The 24,162-nt window shown below is 32.8% G+C and overlaps 1 protein-coding gene across 1 annotated transcript; it reads left to right on the top strand.

The window, feature by feature from the left end:
- Positions 1–331: 331 nt before the first annotated feature.
- On the top strand, positions 332–19,068 carry LOC142326605 (uncharacterized). The gene is made up of 2 exons (XM_075369193.1): positions 332–1,721; positions 18,950–19,068. The coding sequence occupies exons 1-2, from the start codon at positions 332–334 to the stop codon at positions 19,066–19,068; spliced, it is 1,509 nt and encodes a 502-aa protein (XP_075225308.1).
- Positions 19,069–24,162: the final 5,094 nt, after the last annotated feature.

Here is a 24,162-nt window from a genome sequence, read left to right on the forward strand (position 1 = left end):
AATAATAATTTTTTAATTAATTTAATAATTATTTATTATTATTATTATTATTATTATTATTATTATTATTATTATTATTATTATTATTATTATTATTATTATTATTATTATTATTATTATTATTTCGTCTGAAGACTAGGTACGAGTCGTACAGCTCGTTTCGAATTGAAGTTTGTGCTTCGGATTTTGACAGCTTAGTTCGTCCTGAGATCTGGCCTGTTGGTACGCTGTTGGCTGCATTTTATGGTCCGTTGAGGCCTGATGCAGTGTTTGTAGAAAAAGGTTCACGGGAGGATGGATTTGCAGCTCGGTAGCGATGGGTAAATTGAGGATGATCTACCAGAATGTTCGTGGTTTGAGGACTAAGCAGGATGAAATTTTCGCGTCCTTGATTGATTTTCACTTCGACGTGGTTGCCTTGACTGAGACTTGGCTTAGTGATGAGCACTGTGATGTCAATCTGTTTCCAGACTGTTACCATGTTTTTCGGGCTGACCGGGATTATGCTGCTTCTTTACTTCAGCGTGGTGGTGGTTCAGCTATTCTTGTACAATCAAGCATTAGGTGTACGAGGAGGAAGGACCTCGAGGCGTTTCCTGAGGCTGTATGGGTTGAGCTAATTCGACCAGACATGAAGAATTTGTTGGTTTGTGTTATGTATGTTGCTCCGTTTTTAGCTTCAATTCTCCTCGACCAATATTATGGTTTTCTGTATAGGCACGTAGATATTTTAAGTTTTGATATTTGTATTGTAGGCGATTTTAATGTATCTGGAGTGTGCTGGTCTACTAGAAGTCTTCCTGCAAATATTGGGTTTTATGCTAAATGTAAAGCACGATCGGTTTTTGATTTTGTTAACATGATGAACTTGGACGTTTTTACACATGAATCAACGGATCCTTCCTTCTGTAATAATGGTTTGGATTTAATTTTGACTAACTGCAGGATTTTCACTAGAGCTGCTGAGGCTCTTGTTTGCCCTGATAAGTTCCATCCTCCGTTTGAAATTGGGTTCCTTGAAGTCGCAACCGTTGATGTGGCAGAAACGGGCCTGGTTTTTCGCTATGATCGTGGTGGCTATCGTGCGTTGTATGTCGATGTGAGGTTTGCTGATTGGTGTAATGTTCTCTTGACCGTCGATTTGGAGGAATCGGTTCTGGGTTTACAGAAGATAATTACTGCAGCGATTGATAGACATGTTCTTGCATTTCGTCCTAAGTCAACCAAATTTCCACCTTGGTTCAATAGGAACATTGTTAATCTTCTCAAGAGGAAGAAGGCTGCTCATCGCAGGTTTAAATCTTCTGGTCTGTCGGATGATTATTTCTTGTTTTCTCGGCTGCGTAGAGATGTTAAATATGCGATAGCGGATGCCAGAGTGGTTTGGGCTCGGAAGTGTGAATCTGACCTTTGTTCTAATCCGAGGAATTTTTGGAAATATATTTCTCGACAGAAGTCTAACTATGTAAGGACTCCGGCCCCTACTGTCGATGGGCGGACTATTTCTGATTCTCGGTTGAGTTGTCAGTATTTTGGTGAATATTTTCAATCAGTATACCAGGACATTCCTACGCAGACTACGTCTGGTGGCGCCTGTATCAACAACCATCGGATTCTTGACATTCCGATGGTTTCATATTCTGACGTATCTGGTGCTATAGGAATTCTTAACGCTAGATCGGCGGTCGGCTTGGATCGGATTCCTGCGTTTGTTATCAAAGGTTTGAATGAGATTGTTTCTCCTATCCTTGCTTCCCTGTTTAATTGGAGCTTGTCGTCTTCTTCTTTTCCGTCCCTATGGAAACACGCAGTTGTTACTCCTATACCTAAGCCTGGTGTCCCTTCCCTGGATAATTTCAGGCCTATTTCTATCATCGGTACTTTTTCCAAAGTCTTCGAGAGGATTCTATTTAGACATGTTTATGACCATGTTCTCCCGATGTTGTCGTCATTTCAGCATGGATTTATTAAAGGTCGTTCACCAGCTTCTAATTTGGCCGCCTTTTTGCAGGATTCAGTTAATGCAACTGAGCATAGGGGTCAAGTAGATGTGATATATTTTGATTTTACCAAAGCTTTTGACAAGATACCCCATCATTTGTTATTAACAAAGACCAAGGGCTTCGACTTCAGCGATCGTTTTAATGATTGGCTATCCTCTTATCTTCGTGACAGGCGTTTTTCGGTTCGTTTTGGTGGACAGATGTCTGAGGAATCCTTCTTGGCTAAGTCTGGAGTGCCGCAAGGCTCTGTTTTGGGTCCCCTTCTTTTTATTCTTTTTATAAATGATATCGGGCATCTTTTGACGTGCAATTTTCAGATGTTTTCGGATGACGTCAAAATATATTGTCCGATCAGAAATAGTATGGATCACCTGTTGCTACAATTGAATATTAACAAGGTTGTTGAGTGGGCTGACCGCAATTGTATGCTCTTGAATTTTCGGAAGACCAAACATTTGACTTTGTCTCGTAAGACGTCGAGCTGTGTTTTCAGCTATAGGATTGGTACGCACGTTATTGTCGTTGAGACATTGGTTGAGGACCTCGGGGTTTTATTTGACGCGAAGTTGTATTTTCACGAATATGTTGCTCGGATTGTTAGTAAAGCACGCCGGGACCTTGGTCTTATCCTTTGGATTTGTGGACGGTTTAGCAATATTTCCACTTGTAACCTGCTGTACAAGTCTTTGGTGAGGAGTCGCTTGGAGTACTCGACCGTGATGTGGAATAGTTCACGACGTTTTGCCTCTGATCTGGTTGAGGGTGTTCAGGATAGGTTCTTGAACTGGATGCGTTTTAAGTTTGGAGATTGTTTTGTTGGTGCTAATAGAGAGGATATGTTGAGGCATTAGGCCTTTCCAGGTTATCTGATAGAAGAACGTACTTTGACTTGGTTTTCTTTTATAAAGCTCTGCACAACAGACTTCCGACGCGTTATCATGTTGTCTTGCGGAACCAGGCCAGGTCAGTGAGGTCTTTTAGGCAATTTGTGACGCCGGTTGGTTCCACCGTGTCTCCGATTGAGCGGTGTACCAGTGTTGCAGTGGAGTTCCAGGATAAGCTAAGCTTTTGGGAAGATGAGGCAACCTTCGTGAAAAATTTGAGAGGGTTACGTGGCGATGGATCATTGTCCTTGGTGTGATGCTCACTTTCATGATTTTAAAATTATTGTTGTTTTTTTAAGGATTATTGCTTATAACTTCTTTTATTTGGAATGTATTAGTAATGTTGTCTTTTTGTTTTTGGATGTTTTCATCTATGTGTTTTTATTATCACTCCGTAGCTACCGTTTTTAAAGTTCTAATTATCTTTTGTATTTGACTGTATAATTGTTATTATTATTATTATTATTATTGTGTTTTGAATATTGTATTTTTAATTTATATGTGGGTGTTCTTTTGTGACTTTATGTGATATTGTGTGGCATACAAAGGTTTTGTAACTGTTCTGTTGCACAATTATAAAATAAAATAAAAAATAAAATAAAAATAAAAAATAAAATAAAATAAAATTATTATTATTATTATTATTATTATTATTATTATTATTATTATTATTATTATTATTATGATTATTATTATTATTATTATTGATTATTTATTTATTTTAATCTATTTTTAGTAAAATCTTAGTTTTTATTTAAGGATTTTTATTGGCTCTACGGCTTTCTAATCCGAATATGTGTTTCGGTATGTTTGTTTGTTGTTGGGTTTGCTTCCCTGTATTTTTTGTATCATTAGTTTACCGTATAGACCCGAAGCTTGTGAGTAGGAATATCGAATAGTAGTTTTGTACAATATGAAAATTTTATGCCAATTCTGGATTTAAATAAGGTATCATTCCGATAAAAATTCTGAAACATTATTAATACGCTGACATCCGTGGTGGAGTGCTATGTGATTTCTGGCTCAATGATTTCTGTTTACTTAAAGAGAGTTTTTAAATATTAAAATATTCATATTTATAATTTTTTTTTTAAATATTATTGAATTAAAATATTATAAACATCTTCAGCATACAGAATTCTGTCGTAGGAAACCATGTTGTTTTTCTGTAGCAGAAATTCCCTTTTTTTATTCACAGTATAATCTTTTAGTAATCCTTTTTACTTCCTTGTACGAAGTAAAAAAAGTATTTTATCGCGAAAAATTTCGGTTTCCATATTTTAACAGAATTGTCCATTTTGATTAGTTTAGGCGTGACGTATGTACATACATATGCATCTCGTATAACTGAAAAACGATTAGCCGTAGGATGTTGAAATTTTGGATTTAGGATTGCTGTAACATCTAGTTGTGCATCTACCCTTTTGATTGCAATCTACCGAACCAGAAGTGTCCAAAAAATCCAAAAATAACTTGGATTTTGGACTTTTTCTTAACTGCAGTAATAAGCCCCCCATTGAGAGCTATTCAACGACATATTATGAGAGGTACTTATTTTCGTTGGTTGCAGAGTTATAGCCAAATAAAATTTTAATTAATGAAATATTTAGATCTTAGGGGAAGGCACATCGGTTCGAATCAGACTTCATCTCCTTTTTTTTAACTTTTATTTTATTTTAAATATATTGATTTATTAATAACTTTTAACCTCTCATTGTAAAAATATTTTTACCATGAATAATAATTCAGTAGTAAAAAAAAAAAAAAAATCAGAAGTTTTTAATGAAATAAGATTTTATGTACTTTTCACTTTAAAAAAAGTTGTAAATGTAATTTAATAGGCTTACAAGGAATTCATGTGTTGTCCAGATTAGATTTTTTATAAATAATGTAATGTGCATCTGGTTTTTTATATATTACTATTTTTATACTGCTTGTCATTTGTTTTATATTTTAATCTGTTAAATTAAAAGTTTCATTTAATTATTCTTAATTAAGTTTAATGATCTTAATATTTTACACTCGTAATAATATGAAAATCTCACAATTTTTAACCAACATTTATTCATATGTTTGGTTATCCTGTTTATAGTCGTAATAATTAAAGTAGCAAATAACTGACTTCCAAAAAAGAAGAAAATTCTAAATGGTATGACGGTTTCTCCCTCAATAAAACATCAGTAGAAGATATTTAAAAGAAAAAATATTTTATGGTTACACACACAAATAAAGTTTCTTCTTTTTACTTCCTTGACTGTACAGTTGTACTAAGGGTGTTCAAAAAATGACACAACCTTATAGGAAAACGAGTAAGTTAAAAGAGTTGTAGTAAGTGGCCTCCGTTATGCGATTCACATAATTGAATACGACATTCCATGCTCTTAAACACATGTTGTGATGTTTGTTGAGGGATTGAAGCGACATATCGTTTTTTAATTCGGGAACGGTGTAAGAATGAGTTTTGTAAGCAACATCCTTAAAGTATCCCCACAAGAGAAAGTCAGGAGGAGATAAATCAGGAAACCAAGGGGACCACAACCACTTCGAAATCACTTTTCCATAAATAAACACTGATCCAAGAAAATCAGTATTGTTGGCTGTACGGGCCGAAGCGTTGTCCTCCAGAAAACAACGTCTACTCTAGCCGGTCTCCAGATATAGCGTTTACAAATTGTTGCATCATCAGTAAGTAGCGCTCACTGTTCATTGTGCCATGAAGGGATGTCATGAAGATTCGCCTATATGATATTGCACACCAAACATTCACTTTTGTCTATGCAGAGGAAACTCGTGCATGATGTGGATTTTCCGTACACCAAATGCGTGACTTCTGTGCATTCACGTATCCATCAAGGTGGAACCATGTCTCGTCAGACCAAAACGAATCATCGAATTCGTCCCTATCAGGCATTACAGATGACATGAACTGCTGACAGAAAGCTACACGTTTTTGAGTGTCTGCAGGTAACAACTCTTGAACAACAATAATTTTGTACGGATGCATCATTAAACACTTGTGCAATGCCGTGTGGGCGCTACCGACGGAGAGACCAGACTGGCTAGACAGGCATCGCACAGACTTCTTGGGACTAACAGAATATGCAGCTTGCACGTCGATCAACTTTTCTGGTGTTAGCGCTTTCGGTCGACCACTTTTGGCTGCATCTGTTACCCTGTCGGGTACAGCCGCTGTTTGGTGTGGATGCACCAAACAAGTCGTCCGACTTGTTTGGTGCATCCACACCATAATTTTCTGTGAAGGCATTCTGGAACTGGGAATAACTGGCACATCTAATGTATTGGGAGACAATGAATATTCTCTGCTGCATTTTCCCTCAATTTTCCTCAGTTAAATTTGCAACAAAAGAAGGAAACATTCTTCCATAAGATTGCGTCACTTTTTGAACACTATATATAATATACTACATAAGAAAAAATATTTGCTAATCGAATGTAATTCTGAACGTTAGTAGAGTGTTTGTATGTGTTGACGTTTTAATTTTAGAACTGAAAAATAACGGATAGAAATGTATGTATGTATGTATATATGTTGTCATGTTTTTTTCTTGATATTTGCAGACTGGATAAACCGATTTGGATGAAAAAAGGCACTATGATATCTACATATAGGATATTGATAACATTTAATTTTGCTTACAGTAAGTAAAAGGGGAAGATAGAACTGTCTCCCATCGCACCTTATGGGTCCCGTATCTCAAAATTTTATCAATGATTAGGTAACTTTTTTCCCGTAATTTAATCTCTCTTAAGTAGCTAATATAATTTTTGAGTATGCCTATATCCTGTATAAATGGGGTAAAACACCGACGCTCCTTTGTGAGTGTGGTGGGAATCAAACCGTTAAACACATCAAAGAAGTTTGTCCTAGGACAGCTTATGAAGGGACTCCTGAAGATTTCCTGATGGCGACTCCAGAATCAGTAGCTTATATTAATTTGTTGGATATTTATTTGTAATTTTTTACTGTAACTGGTGTTGTTTTTTGATGACATACGCTAAATAAATAAAGAAATAATTTTTGATGATGTTTGGTCTATCTCGAACTCCTGTGAAGGGATGGGGAAAAACATTTTTCTTTTTTGTCGTTCCTGGATTCAAAGTAATATTCTTCTATTAATTAAATGATTTTATTACATTAGTATGTTACTTTGGTTATCTCTCTGGATAATTTAAAATTCAGTGGTGGAAGATAAAAAGCATAATTGCTTTTATCGTCAGTTACATTTTTGTTTGATGTTTTCAAAGAGGAATAGGCAATTTTTATGAAATTTTGTACCATTACTTATGAGTATAACATTTTTTTCAATATGACGCCATAAAAAATCGGTAAAAATTCAACAAAGGACTGAGGAGGAGTTGAAAATGGTCACTAAGGCTCCTTTATCTCAAATAATTTTTTTACATAATTTTTTCAATGTCAACTTAATTTTCCCCCTAAGTAGTAGTCAATCGAAGACAAAGCCGGAGATGCATAACTCTTTCCTGACCAAGCCGTAAATATTATATAACTATTTGCAAGCTTTTTTAAATTTGTTGGTCATCGTTGCTTAATATCGGAATTTTTATTGTTGATACTGAGTACAACCTGATACTATTCTACTAATACGTTTTATTTTTCTCAAGAAAATAAACTAAAATTTATTGGAAAAATTGAGGTAAACAAAAACCCAAATTCCCAAATTGTAGACAGTTTTAGCTTCAATTTACTGTTAGTTTACATTTCTCTGCATTCACTTTCTTTAGTTTTATCAGCTCGAAAATTTTCTTTGAAAGTTACGTTCAAAAAGGTCGAACGTAATTCTACGTTTTTTAAATGTTTGTCGTTCTTTTGAAGGCCTACTCATTCATATATTAAATAGCTAAAAAGTTGTATATAATAAAATTCTTTTTCAAAGAATTAGTATAACTAAACATTATTTAAATTTCTGTTTTTTTTAAGTCAGCAGCAATTTTTTTTTCTTTTTCCTGTTTAGCCTGCGGTAATTACCGTTCAGGTATTTCTTCAGAGGATGAATGAGGATGATATATATGAGTGTAAATGAAGTGTAGTCTTGTACAGTCTCAATTCGAATATTCCTGAGATGTGTGGTAAATTGAGACCCAACCGCCACAGAACACCGGTATCCATGATCTAGTATGCAAATCCGTATAAAAGCAAATGCCTTTACTCGGACTTGAACGCTGGACTTCCAAATCAGCTGATTTGAGAAGACCCTTTCACCACTCGACCAAACCGGTGAGTAACAGCAGCAAATTAAAAACAGACAATTTGTTTATATTTATATGTTTTTTATAGATTTTTAAATCTCAGGCAATCGCTAAACTATCCTGAGGAATAGTGAATGGGACTTATTCTCTCCCTCCCGCAATCCTTTATGCTTTTCCTTGATTTTTTTTCATAGGTAAGTATTGCAAAGCCAGTTATCTCACAGGCTTCATTTAAATCCCCACATTGGTATGTCTGGTAACCAATATAGTAACAATTTGTTCCTGAGTGTATACACCTTTATTCACATTAAAGAACACTTTTTCTATTATGGGCCTAATCTATTTCATACTTAATTCATTAAAATTTAAATTCAGTCATTTTATAAATTATCTACTAATCCAAAGGCTGTTCCTGATTCAGAACATGCTCCTGATCGGAAGAAGTTCTTCCGATTCAGTCACCGTATTTCACAATTTTACTATTGGCATTAAGCTAGAAGTTAATGTGCTTAATATCAACTCCCATAACTTGTATTTTCGCTTTATTTTGATAACTATAGATTTGGCATTTATTAGAGCAGAATCGGCTGCAATAATCATTTATCATTTATTAAATTACAAAGTTTACCCTATCCGAACCGGATTGCAGTTTGCAATCCTTAGACTATAAAAACAGTATTCTACGATCGAGTCATCTTGAACTGTAATAAAACTGGCTTTGTGAATATGTTTTGTTTTTATTTAATTGTTGTAATTTGCACATAAATTGTTTAATAAAAATGCCTTATTATTTCCTATACTGTATTAATCTATTATATAAAACGTGTTTTAAAAGTAACAGTTCAGTCCGTATTATAATCCAATTGAAATTAGAGCATAAATAGAATAATTTAAAAGAGTATTTCTTTGAAAAGAATAAAGGTTAAGTAAGTTAAGTGATGATACTGTACAGCGCCAATAATAATACAGCGCTTTGTCTAGCGCCAGCCTAATATATTAATGTATTATAATAGCAGTGGGGTCATGTAAGTTTTAATTTATCAGAATGCAAGGTTGGAATTTCAAGCGAAGAACAATGAGAATTGCGGAATGTATTTCTCCCGGCTAGGTTAATAAACATAAATCGTGCGTGCGCCGGTCGCTGTAATTGTCCGGCTAAGCTATGAGAACTCGTATCAAATCAGATGACATCGATAATTGGATGAACACTCACTACCGAACACTCACTCATGATGCGTTCACACATCCTATCGTCCAATAGAAAAAGATCTAGATACATTCAAATAGAATTCTTGTTCCATGTTCAGTAATTTTAAATCGACACATAATTTTTTTTTAAGAGTAGTTCAGGTAGTAACATACAGTATTTTTTTGCAGTTAACAATCTTTATTTCTGTGCCTTATCTTTCTCCCCTAATCTGTTTCTTTTATTTTTTTCTTTACACCTCTTCATCTTATTAATCCATTATTTATCTAAACATTTAACACGCCTTTATTTATTAGTGTGTTCTTCTTTTACATATTACTATTCTACATATAGTGCGACCTTCTGTATCATAAAAATTTCCACAAGTGAAGACTAGAGGTTTATAGTTACATCAGTTGAATATATAGAAAAAAAAATAGTGTTTTGTTGTTCTCTGAGCATCAGTATTGTTATTTTTATTTTTTTTTTTGAGGTTTTAGAAGTATCGACTACTTCGGTCATTAGCCTCTTCCACTTCAAAAAAATAAATAAATAAATAAATAAAGTAACACTTAAATTATTTCTCACTGCCAGTGAAATAATTCATTATTGATTTTACACTCAAAAACTGAAGAAAAATAAACACTCACTAATAATCTTGAATCATAGACATATCACATTTGCTTTCCTTACGGCCATCCGTAATTGTATCTTTTTTCTATTCTCCTTACAATCTCTACTTCTATGATAAAGAATTTGAAGCCTCGGACATGGCATCTTCCACCCTTTCAGATACCAGTGATGTTCTGCTACTGTCATCAGATGATGACAACTTAGACGGAGTGGTTAACATCGTTGTTATTCAATCAGCACTTGTTGCGATCTCCAATGGTATAATTTCGGCAGCTGAAGTACTCGATTCAATCACCAGAGATATAGTTGGGGCAGCTAATATACTCGCTCCCTCCTTACGTGTCCTCTGGGCTTTTGGAGGTTCCATAGGTGCGGATTCTATGGCGTCTATATTCAGTGCTTTCTCTGTTATTACTTGCACCTCCAGTGCACTAATCTCAGACTTTCTCTCTGCTATTACCACACCCTCCTTTGCCTTATGACTGGTCGAAGGAGTGATGTTTTTGGCTTTTTCATGTCTTACCTTTATGCATAACTCCGAGTGGTAGTTTTATCATCACGAGTTTTTCTGTTACTTTCCGTTGAGAAGATAAGATCCTGGTATCAATTGTGCCCATGTCGGGATGAGTCTTCACGGTTTTAATTGCCTCTTTTCACTTACTTGATTCAATTTTGGTGTCTCTATCGATCTTCGATCTGTCGATCTATCTTCTCTTTCATAGTCGCAATACTGGGTGCAAGCGTAGTAAGCAAATGTTCCACGTTACTTTAGATGACGAAGGGGCAGCAGCTGCATATGCATAAGTCGTTATCAGTCGAGATGTTCTATTGCTAACAATTTTCCTCGCCTCAGGATAGCTTATATTTTGCAGCGTTTTGACTTCCTGAATGGCCGTTTCCAGTTTGTACACCGGGCAGTTTCTTGATCTGCAGTTGTGCCCTTTGCAGTTAATGTAAACTGAAGGATCTTTACACAGCTCGCCTTCATGTGTTTCCATTCTACACACGCAGATATATTGTCTTTCACATCTGACTGCAGTGTTTCCAAAACGTTGGCACTTAAAAGATCGCATAGATTGCGGAATGAATGCACGTACATCTAGCCGATGTATGCCAGCACGTACTTTCTCAGTAAGATTGGACCTATTGAAGGTCAACACATGCGAGGCTGAAGGAAGAACCTCACCATATCCCCTCGTGGTTAACCTGCAGCATTGAATCTCTCCTTGAATCGATATTTCCTATGCTATTTCTTCTTCCGTGCAATTAAAAAGGTCACGGCAAACAACGACTCCTTTCGATGAATTAAGCGTACTATGTGGTTGAACAGAGACTGGAAACTCACCGATCTTCTTTAGAAGTTGAACCTGTACGCTTTGATTGTCGTTTACGGTTTCGATACATAAACTATTAAAAGTTTTATGAATATCTATGACAGGACCACCAGCACAATTCGTAATCGCTCTAGCGATTAAGAATGGACTGACTTTCTGGAAGCTTCCATTCTCCCTCATGATAACCAAATGTCTCGGTTTTGGCGCATTGTTGCCAAACAAAACTTTCCTCAAATCTTTTCTGATTTTTTCACTGTCTTTTCTAATTCTGTCAGAATCCTTACTGCATTTTCTCTTCAGTTCTGACGAATCGGCTGTTTCTAAACAAGGGTGTTTACGTGCACCCTTACCACGTTGTGTTCAAATTGTTGCATTATATTTGATCCCTTCTGTACCAAGGCTAGCCGCCGGAGTACATCCCCACTGAAAGGCCGAGAAGCCACCACCACTCCGCCCCAGAGATGGACAGTTTAAATATATATAATTAATTTTGAATTCGACAAGGAATAATATTTTTAAAATCTCAAACAAAAAAAACCCTCAGAAAAAACCCTCAAACAATCGCAAACCCTTCCCGGCGCTGTACCTTATGTTAAATAAAATTTTAAAATTGGAATAATACAAAAAAAAAACAGTTGTTAAGAAACATTTATGTTATAATTTTAAATAAACTTGTAAATATTACTCGGTTTTTATGGATACAAAGATCAAACAATATTTAGTACCATGAAGTTAATAATTTTATTAAAAAAAATTTTAAATAGAAATTTATAAATTTTTTTATTAAATGCATGTTATTAATGGTTATTATTATTATTTATAGTGAAATTAATATTTTTACTGGTTTGGCTTATCGGGTACCGGAAGCAGATTTGACCCATAATTGCGAAAAACATCAAATATTTCATGAAAAAAAAATTGGAACCGATTTATTTTATTCCCTTGATCAAATGATATTTTTACCCTAAAAAGTATACAGTATTAAACTGATTAGTATAACTGAAAAAAATTCAACATTCTAAGTAAAAAATGTTGGGTACTATTTGGTATGTTGGCTACTATAAAAATTCTACTGTATTAGAAAATATTCCTTAAAAATTTATAAAAAAATTTGGGTTTCATTTGATTCCCTTGCTCGACAACTATAACTTCATTTAACATATACATATATATGTCGCCTCATATAAAACATATAAAAACATTTGCTTACCTCATATAACATTTTTAATAACAGCCACTACTTGAAAAACAAATAAAGTATCAAAAATCATAAAACTTTTTTTAAATTTTTATGTCTTAATTCGGACTCCATTGGAACCCCCTTTGTTTTAAAAATATCCCAATGCAATTTTTACATTTATACCAGATATAGTTTGATTTTTCAATCTTGAAAGATTACTATTTTAAATAGAAGTCACATTCAGCCCCCTTATTTTTGGGAGGCTTTAAAGTTTATTTACTGGAAAAAATATTTACTTCAATAGGCATCCTCAAGGAGGGTGAAGTTGTAAATTAAAGATATTCATTGATTAATCCTTTTACTTCACTGTGTAGGTCTTTTGGCCCCGGGAGTCCCCGAGGAACTCTTGAGATGGCTTCGGAGTTCGCCTGGGCCTACCTGGGTCTTGAGGGTCCAGGTTCTAGCTAGACAGGCCGACTAGTATCTCTCTCTCTCTCTCTCTCTCTCTCTCTCTCTCTCTCTCTCTCTCTCTCTCTCTCTCTCTCTCTCTCTCTCTCTCTCTCTCTCTCTCTCTCTCTCTCTCTCTCTGTGTGTGTGTGTGTGTGTGTGTGTGTGTGTGTGTGTGTGTGTGTGTGTGTGTGTGTGTGTGTGTGTGCAAGCGCGCGCATGTAATGTAAAAATGTTAATGTAATGCTACATAAAAATTATGGTTATATTACACGTTCATATGAAATATATATTCATTAATAATATTCGAATAATAGATATACGTTAATAAATATGTTAAGTTTAGTTGTTTTGAGAATAAAGGTTGGTCGATATGCAGTAAAATAAATAATTAATTTTACTTCGTTTTATTTTTCGAAAAAATAAAAATAATAAAATTAAATTTTCAGTTAAAAAAGGTAAAACGTTAAAATGAAAATAAAAATAAATATTTTAAACCATATCACTTGTATTTTTATATTTGTTTAAATTTTATTTTACTTTTATATATTACTGTAATATCTTTAAGAAAAAGATATATATATATATATATATATATGTATGAACAAGATGGTCCCTAGTGTGAGAATAAACATGTCTAAATCATAAATGGAAATGGGGTTGGTTGGAAGAAAAGGTTGATTAGATGTTAAAATGATATGCACTATAAAAAACAATATTATTTGTTATGAAGATTATATCTCAGTGCCCTATGGAGCTAAATTTAGAGGCGTTTATGTAGTATACAACAGAAAATTTTAAAAAGCACTACGTATTTTTACTCTAATGATTCTCTGTAAAATAGCAAAAAAGTCAAAGACCAAAAAAAAAGGTCATTACTTTTATATTTTTTTAATAATTATATATAAATACATATATGCATAAGATTAATTCAATTTTTTTCTAAAAATAATAATAAACTAATTTTCTAGATATATAAATGAATGTTTGATTGTTTGTTTGTTTGTTCCTATACCAGTCATCCAATTGCGATGTAACTTTGGTGAGTGTGCGCACGCCCGCGATGGTTTCTGAATTAGTTTGGACCCGCTAGGTAGCGCTGGGGTCGAGATATTTTGAAAAATTATATTTTTGGTCCGTTATGGCTCATATTAAGAATATATATCAGTTATATGAAAAGAAAAGTTTTTACAAAAACTATACCCGCTAGGTGGCGCCGGTGTCGAGATATTTACGAAACAACAAATATACAAACTTACTTTCTTCTTCCATATATAAAAGGCAACGATCGTATGTGTGTTCACTATAGACTAAAAAAACTTCTTGACCGATTTACACGCGGGTTTTTGCAAAATGGTCCGCGTTGTCCGGAGGAGGTTTAAAGCTACTGAAATCCTTGATCTGAGCAGTAGAAAGAAAGTTAGGGATATTTTGAACCGACTACTGTGTTTAAAGAGTAGTTTGAATTAAACCCGATAGATAGTTCTGTTTCGAAAATTAGATTTATTTACATTCTGACTTTTATAAAGTGAAAGGTTAAAATTTGTGAAGTTCCGTAATGTTCAGTTTTTATCAAACTTTCAGTTGTGCTTGTTTAATGATTATATACTTATATATATATATATATAAGTATATACTCAAATAAATTATATATGTATAAGTTATATACACTCAAATCTAGCAATAGCGAAGCATTGCCAGGGCTGCTAGTTTTCTATATAAATTTATTAAAATTCAAAAAAGAATATTTATTAATAAGAGCATGTTAATTCAAAAAAACATATTTTTAACCGAGTTTAAAAAAAGGGTATGATTTTGGCCGGGGTATAATTTTTTTTATAAATCCTTATTTATTTGTTTGTTAAATATTTCCTACAAATATGACGTATGTTCAATATTTATTTGATCTTTAAGTAACATTAGGATTACGCCCAATTAATTTACAATAGATGAATTTTGTAATGTATGAAAAATACCAACCCTGAACGAGATTCGAACCCAAAACCTTCCGGATGAAAGTGATGACGCTACCATTCCACCACGGAAATCAGGTGGAGTGGCAGACCAAATGGATTGATTTCAATGACTTTTTTTCAATTTAGAAAAAAATATGTACGTTTTTTGACGTAACAAACAAAAAAATTATTTTCTACGTAAACGATTTGGAGTCTTCGTTTTTATTTAACGTTTGGAATATATAAAACAAATTATTAGGGATGTAGGATGAAGGGCGTATACCGAAATGAAACGACTAGCACTACATAGGAAATCTTGGGTAGCTGCATCAAACCAGTGAAATGACTGAAGAAAAAAAATACAATACAATTGCTGACTTGGGATTAGCAACTTTAAAGATAAAATTTTGCGTTTGATTTTTGTATTTGTATCAGACAAGAAGATAGAAACAGACCGACAACTATTCCGACTATTTTGGAGAAAATTTTTAGACCAGAACCTAAATCGATTAACGTTTACTTTAAATCTGACGCTACCTTTGCTTAAAAACAGTTTTTACCAGGGTTAATATTCACAGTTTTTTAAGCTTGTTTAAAAACTCAGTTTTCTAGGACATCAGGAAGTGTCTTTTTCCAATTCATATGATGTCAATAAAAATTAATATTTATAAATATTGAATATTTTAAAAGGTATATTTATTATAAAATATTAATCTGCATTTATAATACTATTTTACAGTATGAATGTTGCAATTACTTAATAAAATGCAATAACATTGTATGTGAATAAATTCATATAAATTATTACATATTATAAAATAAACTTTGGAACATCGGATTTGTTATTACATCATCTTTCTTTAGATTATGACGGGTAATCAATTCTTAGTTTAAAATCCTTAAAAAAAAAGATAATGAAATGTTACTAAGTAAAAGGTGTTTAAAAGAAAAAAGACTAATAATCTTTATATATGATATGACCTACTGAAACTTCCTTATTAGCTTATAGTTTGGTTTTTATTATTAAAAAAAGAAAAATAAACTTCTTAAATCATGTTTAAATTAATTTACATGCAACCGGTTCGATCAATCAAATTATATTTTCTTTTGTTAAAAAATATTTCTTTCATATAAAATATTGGTTGTATTCAAATTAAGTAGCAAAATTTATTAACTAAAATCTCTAGTAAATATATTACTATATTAATCATTCAGTTTTACTCAATGCTTTTGACGTTTTAAAAGAAAATACGCGTAATTATTTATTAAAGTAGCTTATAAATTTTATTGTGCTTGTTTTATGGTAAGCTAATAAATTGTTATTTTTTATTATAGTTTTGTTCATTTAAAAACATCAAGCTTTTTCTGTAACTATGATTTAAAATTAATTTAAGGAATGATTTATAATAAATATTATTTATATTTAAAATTATAATAAATTTTTGTTAAAGTTTAACTTTTTTCTATAATAACAGTCAGGGTGTATTTAGTCCTTGAAAATAAATATCTAGGCTCTATTTTTGCTTTCTTTTTCAAAAAAATATTTAAATTTGATAAAAAAAGTGTTCGGGGAAGCCGAATTATGCAAAGTTATGAAATTCTGGCTAGCGTTGTCGACAAACTACTACTTAGAAGAAAAATTAAGTTGAACATCAAAAAACGAGGATGTAAATATACCAACAAACAATGATGAAAACAAGAAATAAATATTAAAAATTAAAAAACACAACTGCCAAAAATAAAATTGCTCTTTAATATAGAATAATTACTAATACAGGATAATTAAATAGTATACGAGTGACAATTTTGTTCATAATATAATTTTTTTTTTCAAATTTTTTAAATTTATTTAAACATATATATAGGGTGTCCCATATAAAATGCAACCCAACCTTATATTGGTAGGTATTGAAATAATAAAAAGGCATGGGTAAATGTAAATGTAATTTTTATTATTACCATCCATTACCTTATATTTAGAGTAAATGTTGGAAGTGGCCGCCATCTTCTTGAATACAAGCTTCAATTCTTTTTACAGCGTTTCTTACAACTGTTTTCAAAGTTTGTGACTGGATATTTAATACTGCTTGTTCAATATTGACTTTCAATTGTTCAAGTGTTCGTGGTTTATTGCTGTAGGCTTTTTATTTGAGGTAACCGCGTAGAAAAAATTCCGCCGCAGTCAAATCTGGAGATCTTGGTGGCCACAAGCCTCGACCGATAACACGATTACCAAAGAATTCCTCGACGAAATCAGAAGTTGAACCTGCGTAGTGCGATGTCGCACCGTCATGTTGTAGCCAGCAGTGTCTGTCTTCCTTTTCCAAGAGTGCGATGAACTGAAATAAAATATCCTGATATCGTTCTGCATTAATGGTGTAGTCGAAAAAAGTTGGACCGATTATTTTTTCCGCGATATCGCGCACCACACGCTCAACGTCTGCGGGTGTAATTGTTTTTCGTGATAAACGTGAGGATTTTCAGCACTCCAAATTCTACTGTTTTGGCTGTTTACGTAGCCGTCCAAATGAAACCGTGCATCATCTGTGAAAAATAACGAATCCATAACATTAATTCCCTCACGCAGAAATCGACGGAACCGTTGACAATATTGTAGCCGTTTTTCTTTGTCGGGCTCAAGAAGTCGATGAACCGTTTGAATGCGATACGGTCGTAATTGTAATTTTTTGGTCGCTCGATGAACAGTTGATTTAGACAAATTAATTTTAGCAGACAAACGTCTGATCAATTTATTTGGCGAGGCGAGTAATCGGTCTTTGATTTCAGTATCTGTATTTAACACTGACGCAGATCTTTTGTGTTCCTTGTTATTAACAGAACCGGTCTCTCTAAATTTTGCGACTGACCTTAATACTGATGTTTTGTTAGGAGCTGGTTTATCTGGGTACTTATGGTGAAACAAATCTTGCACTGCAACCGCTGATTTCGTACTGAAGTACGACTCAACAATGAAAACACGTTCATCTAGCGAAAACACCATCTTGTCTCTAACAATACACTGAACGTTATGATTGCATTGTTGTTACTATCGGTAGTGTTCTACTGCGTCGCCGCGATGTTCAGATATTGGACAAGTCCATTTCAGTAACGAGTAGGGGAGTAAGCTTGACTTTTGAAATTTCATGGATGAGTGATTGATGGGTTGCGTTTATATGGGACACCCTATATATATAGCCTATGACGCTCCCGGTAATGTAAGGATTCCAACGCGGGGTCATACATCTAAATCGGTTCAGTCGTTGAGCTGCTACAGTAGAACAAACATACATACATACATACACCCTAAATACATTACACATCTTTCTGAGCAGTCGTTTAAAAAAAAAAATTGAAATTATTCTACACATTTAGTAGGTCGCTAAACAGTTTTGAGGCACAGTACCCGTTTGTGGCACGGAGATTCGGTCTTATGCTTTAGGGTGACCGAATAGGGTGGTGGTGGGAGAAATTCTAGACAAACCAATATAATTTTAGTAAAATTTTGGGATACGGAATCCATCTAACCCGTCATTTCCCCCTTCCCTATGATTAATTGTAACAGAAATTAATTGGTATCAAAGAACTATACTTAAAAGAAATCGCACATAGTTTCATAAAACTTGATTAATCCACTCTGAAGATGTCAAAGATATTGTTTTGCGTGATATCTTCCCCACTGTTATTATAACAAATTAATAAATTCGGATGGGTCTAGATAAAGCGCTGTATTATTATTGGTGCTGTACAGTATCATCACTTAACTTACTTAACCTTTATTCTTTTCAAAGAAATACTCTTTTAAATTATTCTATTTATGCTCTAATTTCAATTGGATTATAATACGGACTGAACTGTTACTTTTAAAACACGTTTTATATAATAAATTAATACAGTATAGGAAATAATAAGGCATTTTTATTAAACAATTTGTGTGCAAATTACAACTATTAAATAAAAACAAAACGTATTCACAAAGCCAGTTTTATTACAGTTCAAGATGACTCGATCGTAGAATACTATTTTTATAGTCTAAGGATTGCAAGCTGCAATCCGGTTCGGATAGGGTAAATTTTGTAATATAATAAATGATTATTGCAGCCGATTCTGCTGCAATAAATGTCAAATCTATAGCTATCAAAATAAAGCGAAAATACAAGTTATGGGAGTTGATACTAAGCACATTAACTCCTAGTTTAATGCCAATAGTAAAATTGTGAAATACGGTGGCTGAATCGGCAGAACTTCTTCATCAGGAGCAGCATTTGGATTAGCAGGTAACTTATTAGATGATAAGATTTTAAATTTTAAAAGGTTTAAGTATAAGATAGATTGGGCTCCTATTAGAAACAATGTTCCCAAATGTGAATGTAAGAAGACGTACTAAGGAATAAATTGATCAATGATAAACGACCAACCCAATTTTTACAAAACTTGCGTAAACGAAATTTAAACTAAATTTTTTATTTTAAAATGAAAATTTTAATGTGGAGTACGTCCACTTTATAATTAAAAACTTTAATGTGGACATCACATTACTTACTTGTGCGCCTATTAAATTACATATACACATTTTTAAAAGTGAGAAGTACATAAACTTTTATTTCATTAATAACTTCTGATATTTTTTCATTTTTTTTTTATTGTTACTATTAAATTATTATTTATCGTAATTTTTTTTTACAATCAGGTTAATAATTATTAATAAATCAATACATTTAAATTAAAAAAAAAAAAGTTAAAAAAAGCAGATGAAGTATGATTCAAACCGATGTGCCTTCCCCTAAGATTCAAATATTTCATTAATTAAACTTTTATTTGGCTATAACTTTGTTTTATGTATCATAAGTACCACTTATGATACATTATTGAAAATCTCTCGATGAGAACTTATTAATGCAGTTAAGAAAAAGACTTGGGCATTTTTGGACACTTTTGGTTCAGTCGATTGGAATCAAAAGGGTAGGTGCACAACTACATGTTACAACAGTCCTAAATCCAAAATTTCAACATCCTACGGCTAATCGTTTTTGAGTTATGAGAGATACATACGTACGTACAGACGTCACAACGAAACTAGTTAAAATGGATTCATGGTTGGTCTAAATGGATATTTCCATTTAAATCTGAAAAACGGAATTTTTCGCGATCACAATACTTCCTTTACTTCGTACAAGGAAATAAAAATACATAGCTTTCTACAATGTAAATTCTGGAGTTGTATTTGAATAAACAATTTGTGAAATAAGAATAAAAGAATAAGTATATTATGCAACGAGCCTGTAATAATAGCCATTGATGAGTGAATGCGAAGTAAGTTACTTCCCAAGAGTACATTAATGGCCATTATTGGAAGTCGCATACCGTATTTTTTCTACGAATGAGAAAATATTAGAATTATTAATTTAAATCAACGATAGAATATATTCTTGGAATATGTTTTTTTTTTTAAACATTCATTTAACAATACATTTCTGTGGCAGTAGGGTATTAGTCATAATTTTTTCCTTTCCTTTAATATCAATCGATGTTAAAGACATTTCTTCTTTAGGATACGACATAATTTGCAAAAGGATAAACAGTGTAACATACACTACCTACTGGTGTACTTTCAGGTTAATCTTTGGTTGCTAATTACTAAATCGAATTAAAATCAAAGTAAATAATAATTTTTTTTTTTAATGGAACCGACATCAAAATACGCTAAAAATTAACAAATAATTTAGTCCAAATACTTAATTAATTACTTGAGAATCGGCACCTGCTTCTAAAAAATTAATTTCTAGGTATATTATAAATTTTTTCTGTAATACTATATAGGTATACTTTAAAAAAAATTATTACCGATTTTAAATCAGTCGAATTCATATTTATGTGCTTTGATTGCTTCTCCGTTTGCGATTTTTACCGTTTAAACGGTTTAAACGGTTAATTAGTTTATCGGTTTAAACCGATTCGATACTGTGCCTATCGGAGGTATGATTTTTTTTGTCTTCGAAACCCCATTTTTTCCACCTCGTGGGCTAATAGTTGGTGATATCAAAAACCTTTACTTAGATACATTTTAGGCCCTTATCCAAAGAATAGTAGGAACTTTAAACGAATTCGATATTTTATTTAATAAAAAATGTATAACGATATTTTGTTGTTTTTTTCGAAAAAGCCCCCCATTTCCACCCCCATGGTCCGATTTTTCCCACTAACGATCTTGATCGATATTTTGGGTCATTATATTTTATGTATCAATCGGTTCTCGTTTTTGGTGATATAATGCAGCTGCCACCAGTCAAAGGACATAATGTTTTGTTCAACCTCCTTCGTGTGAAACAGAAATACATTTGTGGCATAAGTTTTCATTTTATGAACTAAAAATAAACATGAAACAAAGAAATGGCATGGAGTTCATTGATTTATTAAATAACTTGCGTTTTGGCGAAGTTACAATTGGCCAATTGGAAACGGTTTGCAAAAGGAGAGTACCTTTAACAGACGAATTTGCAAATGGAAATGCTGTAAGAATATTTCCAACTATTAAATTAGTCGATGAATATAATTGTAGTATGACTGATATGATATCAAAAGATAGTTCGTTTTATTAACGTTATTGATGAATCACAAGAAGCTCGTTCCAACATAAGGGAAAACCCCCCACGGGAATGTTATTCCGTAGATGTCAATAACTGTGATCGCCTGTTGTATAATGTACAATTGGCAAAAGGTTCAAGAGTTATGTTATCGCATAATTTATCGATTTCTGATGGTTTAGTTAAATGCGCTATGGGAATTTAAAAAAAATTCAAATGGCCTGCCCTACGAAGGGACCAACTTGAAAGAGGTGAGTTACCGAAAGCTGTGTAATATAATGCGATTTCGAAACAATAGGTAAAAAATAGAAAGATGAGGGTGGTTGTGTACCTATTACACCAGTAAGTACATTCGTTTCTCCGAATGGCGAAAACGTCAAACGTCCCTTTTTTTGTCAATTTTCATACCGATATTTGTGTTTAACAAATTTTTTCAACATCATGATACCGCTAAAAAAAAAGCAGCTGTGTCGATTATAACAAGATCTATATGAATGAGATTAATTGAAAAAATGTTATGCGCGAACAAACATAAAAATAATTTACAGATCGAATATATAACCTTCTTTTTTGAAGCCAGTTAAAAAACAGCTGATACATTAAACAATACCCGCTTCTGATTGGTCAGTGGTTGAAAATAGTAGGCTTTTGATCGGTTAAACACCTGTAACATCCGGGTTCGCTGGAATAACGCAGCTGCAACTTGCATCATATTGAGGGTCATTATGAAACAAATTTTCATTATGATGCAGGTGCTTTTTTGTTTTGTTTTTTTTTTTAATCTCCGGGACCACCGTTAAGTATTGCTTTAGAGAATGATATGAATGATTTTTAGGATCTGTGAAAATGCCATGACTGACCGGAATTCGAACCCGGGACCTCAACCTTTCATCCGGAGGTCCCGGGTACGAATCCCGGTCAGGAATGGCATTTTCACACACGCTAAAAATCATTCATTTCATCCTCTGAAGCAATACCTAACGTGCTCCCGGAGGTTAAACAAAAAAAAAAACACCTGTATCATAATGAAAATATATTTTATAATGACCCTCAATATGATACAAGTTCCAGCCGCGTAATTCAAACGTTATAATACAACCGCAGAAAAAATAAACTTTGAAACAATTTCCATTTGAAAAACTTTTCGAAATTTAAACCAAGAATTCTATTTGGATTATCAGGTAAGAATCTAAAGAGATACCGGATAATCAAGAAGTTGTTTACGAAATAAAAGAATTGATATTAAAATTTATTAAATAATATAATACCGTAAACAAACTACTGTTGTTTAATATGGAGGATAGTTATTGCTAAATAAATTTGAAATAAAAAATGATTATTTAATGCTAGTGTGTACTCTAGGTCGACGGCCGGAATTTTGTTTGAGACACAGAAACCAGCGTGAATGCGTTTCACGTTCAGCCCAATTAGACTGGAGCAATGCCGAGAAGAAACATGTGTCACAGATTCGGCCCGGATTGCACTATCCCATGTATTAAATCTACCGCGATGGTTGTTTTTACCCTAATCTAACTGCCTGCCATGGATGCCCTCGTCTTTCTAAATTACAATGTAAGATGTGTTTAGCAGTACGTGACTGTAACGTAATACATTGACTCGATGCGTGCTCCAAAAACTTAGAAATGTTGCAACTTATTTGTTAAACTACTTTTTTTTTTCATAGAAAATCACACGATGAAATTTTAAAATTATAAAACCTAGTAATTTTTGTCTACAGTGTACTATTACATAATTTTTCTTTAACTATTAATATTATTTTTCAATGCTGTTGCTTTAAATGCTGTTATTCTATTTAATAGCCAAAATTTTACACAAAAGTTTTCCCATCTTCTGTGAAGTGTAAAAATAATTTTTTTTGGTCGAGTCGGTAGACATTTGATTGGTTTAATATAATGTACAATCTATTTAATAGTAAATAATCTACATTTACTACAATTATATCATCAATTATTTGTTTTATTTAAACCAGTTTTTATCTTTCTATACAGTTTTCACAATGTGCATATCTGTTACCAAATTAGTTAAACCTGTTGTTTTAATGAATGGCTCCGTAATTTTACCACAAATTTCCTCTCTTCTCATATTTCTTCATAGAATATTTTTATTTTCTATTTTGTCAATTCACCTAATTTTCAACATCCTTCTTTCCCTATTCTCCAGGTGCTAAAATCAATCAAAATATTTTTACATATATCTCTTTAATCCAAAGATTTATATTCAGTTAAAATAGAATTCTTTTCTATATATGTGACAGTCTGCTTTGGATGTCTATCGTACTCTTCACCCATTGATTGTAATTTTATCTAAATAAAAATGAATGAAGCGAATAAAACTAAAAGAACTCTTTAAAGTAAATCCTTTACAAAAAGAGGATTAACTTATTTAGAAAATAATTTCTTAGTTTGGAGGGAATCTTTTGATAAATCTTGTAAAACTTCTCGACTAAGAATTGTCTTACATCTATATTAAAGTTTATAAGGATTTCCTTAGTATGATTCACTCAAATATTTCTAAATTGTTTATCGATAAATAGCTTTTATTTTTAAATAATTTGATTTTTATTATTATTCTTGAAGTGTTCCTTTAGCATTTACATCACCATGAGCAGTTCTGAAACAGTAAACACAATTTTTTTTAAAATTCTAAGGAGCTCAACAACAACTGAATACCTTTGTGAAAATATTGAAGTCGCATGCTGTAGTTTTGATT

This window comes from Lycorma delicatula, chromosome 6, assembly GCF_047948215.1.
Source record: "Lycorma delicatula isolate Av1 chromosome 6, ASM4794821v1, whole genome shotgun sequence".
Classification (NCBI taxonomy): Eukaryota; Metazoa; Arthropoda; class Insecta; order Hemiptera; family Fulgoridae; genus Lycorma; species Lycorma delicatula.

Coding starts and splice junctions, on each gene's coding strand:
- LOC142326605 (XM_075369193.1), top strand. CDS start 332: ATGATCTACCAGAATGTTCGTGGTTTGAGGACTAAGCAGGATGAAATT. Junction 1,722..18,949: donor TCCTGCGTTTGTTATCAAAG/GTTTGAATGAGA, acceptor TGATTATTGCAG/CCGATTCTGCTGCAATAAAT.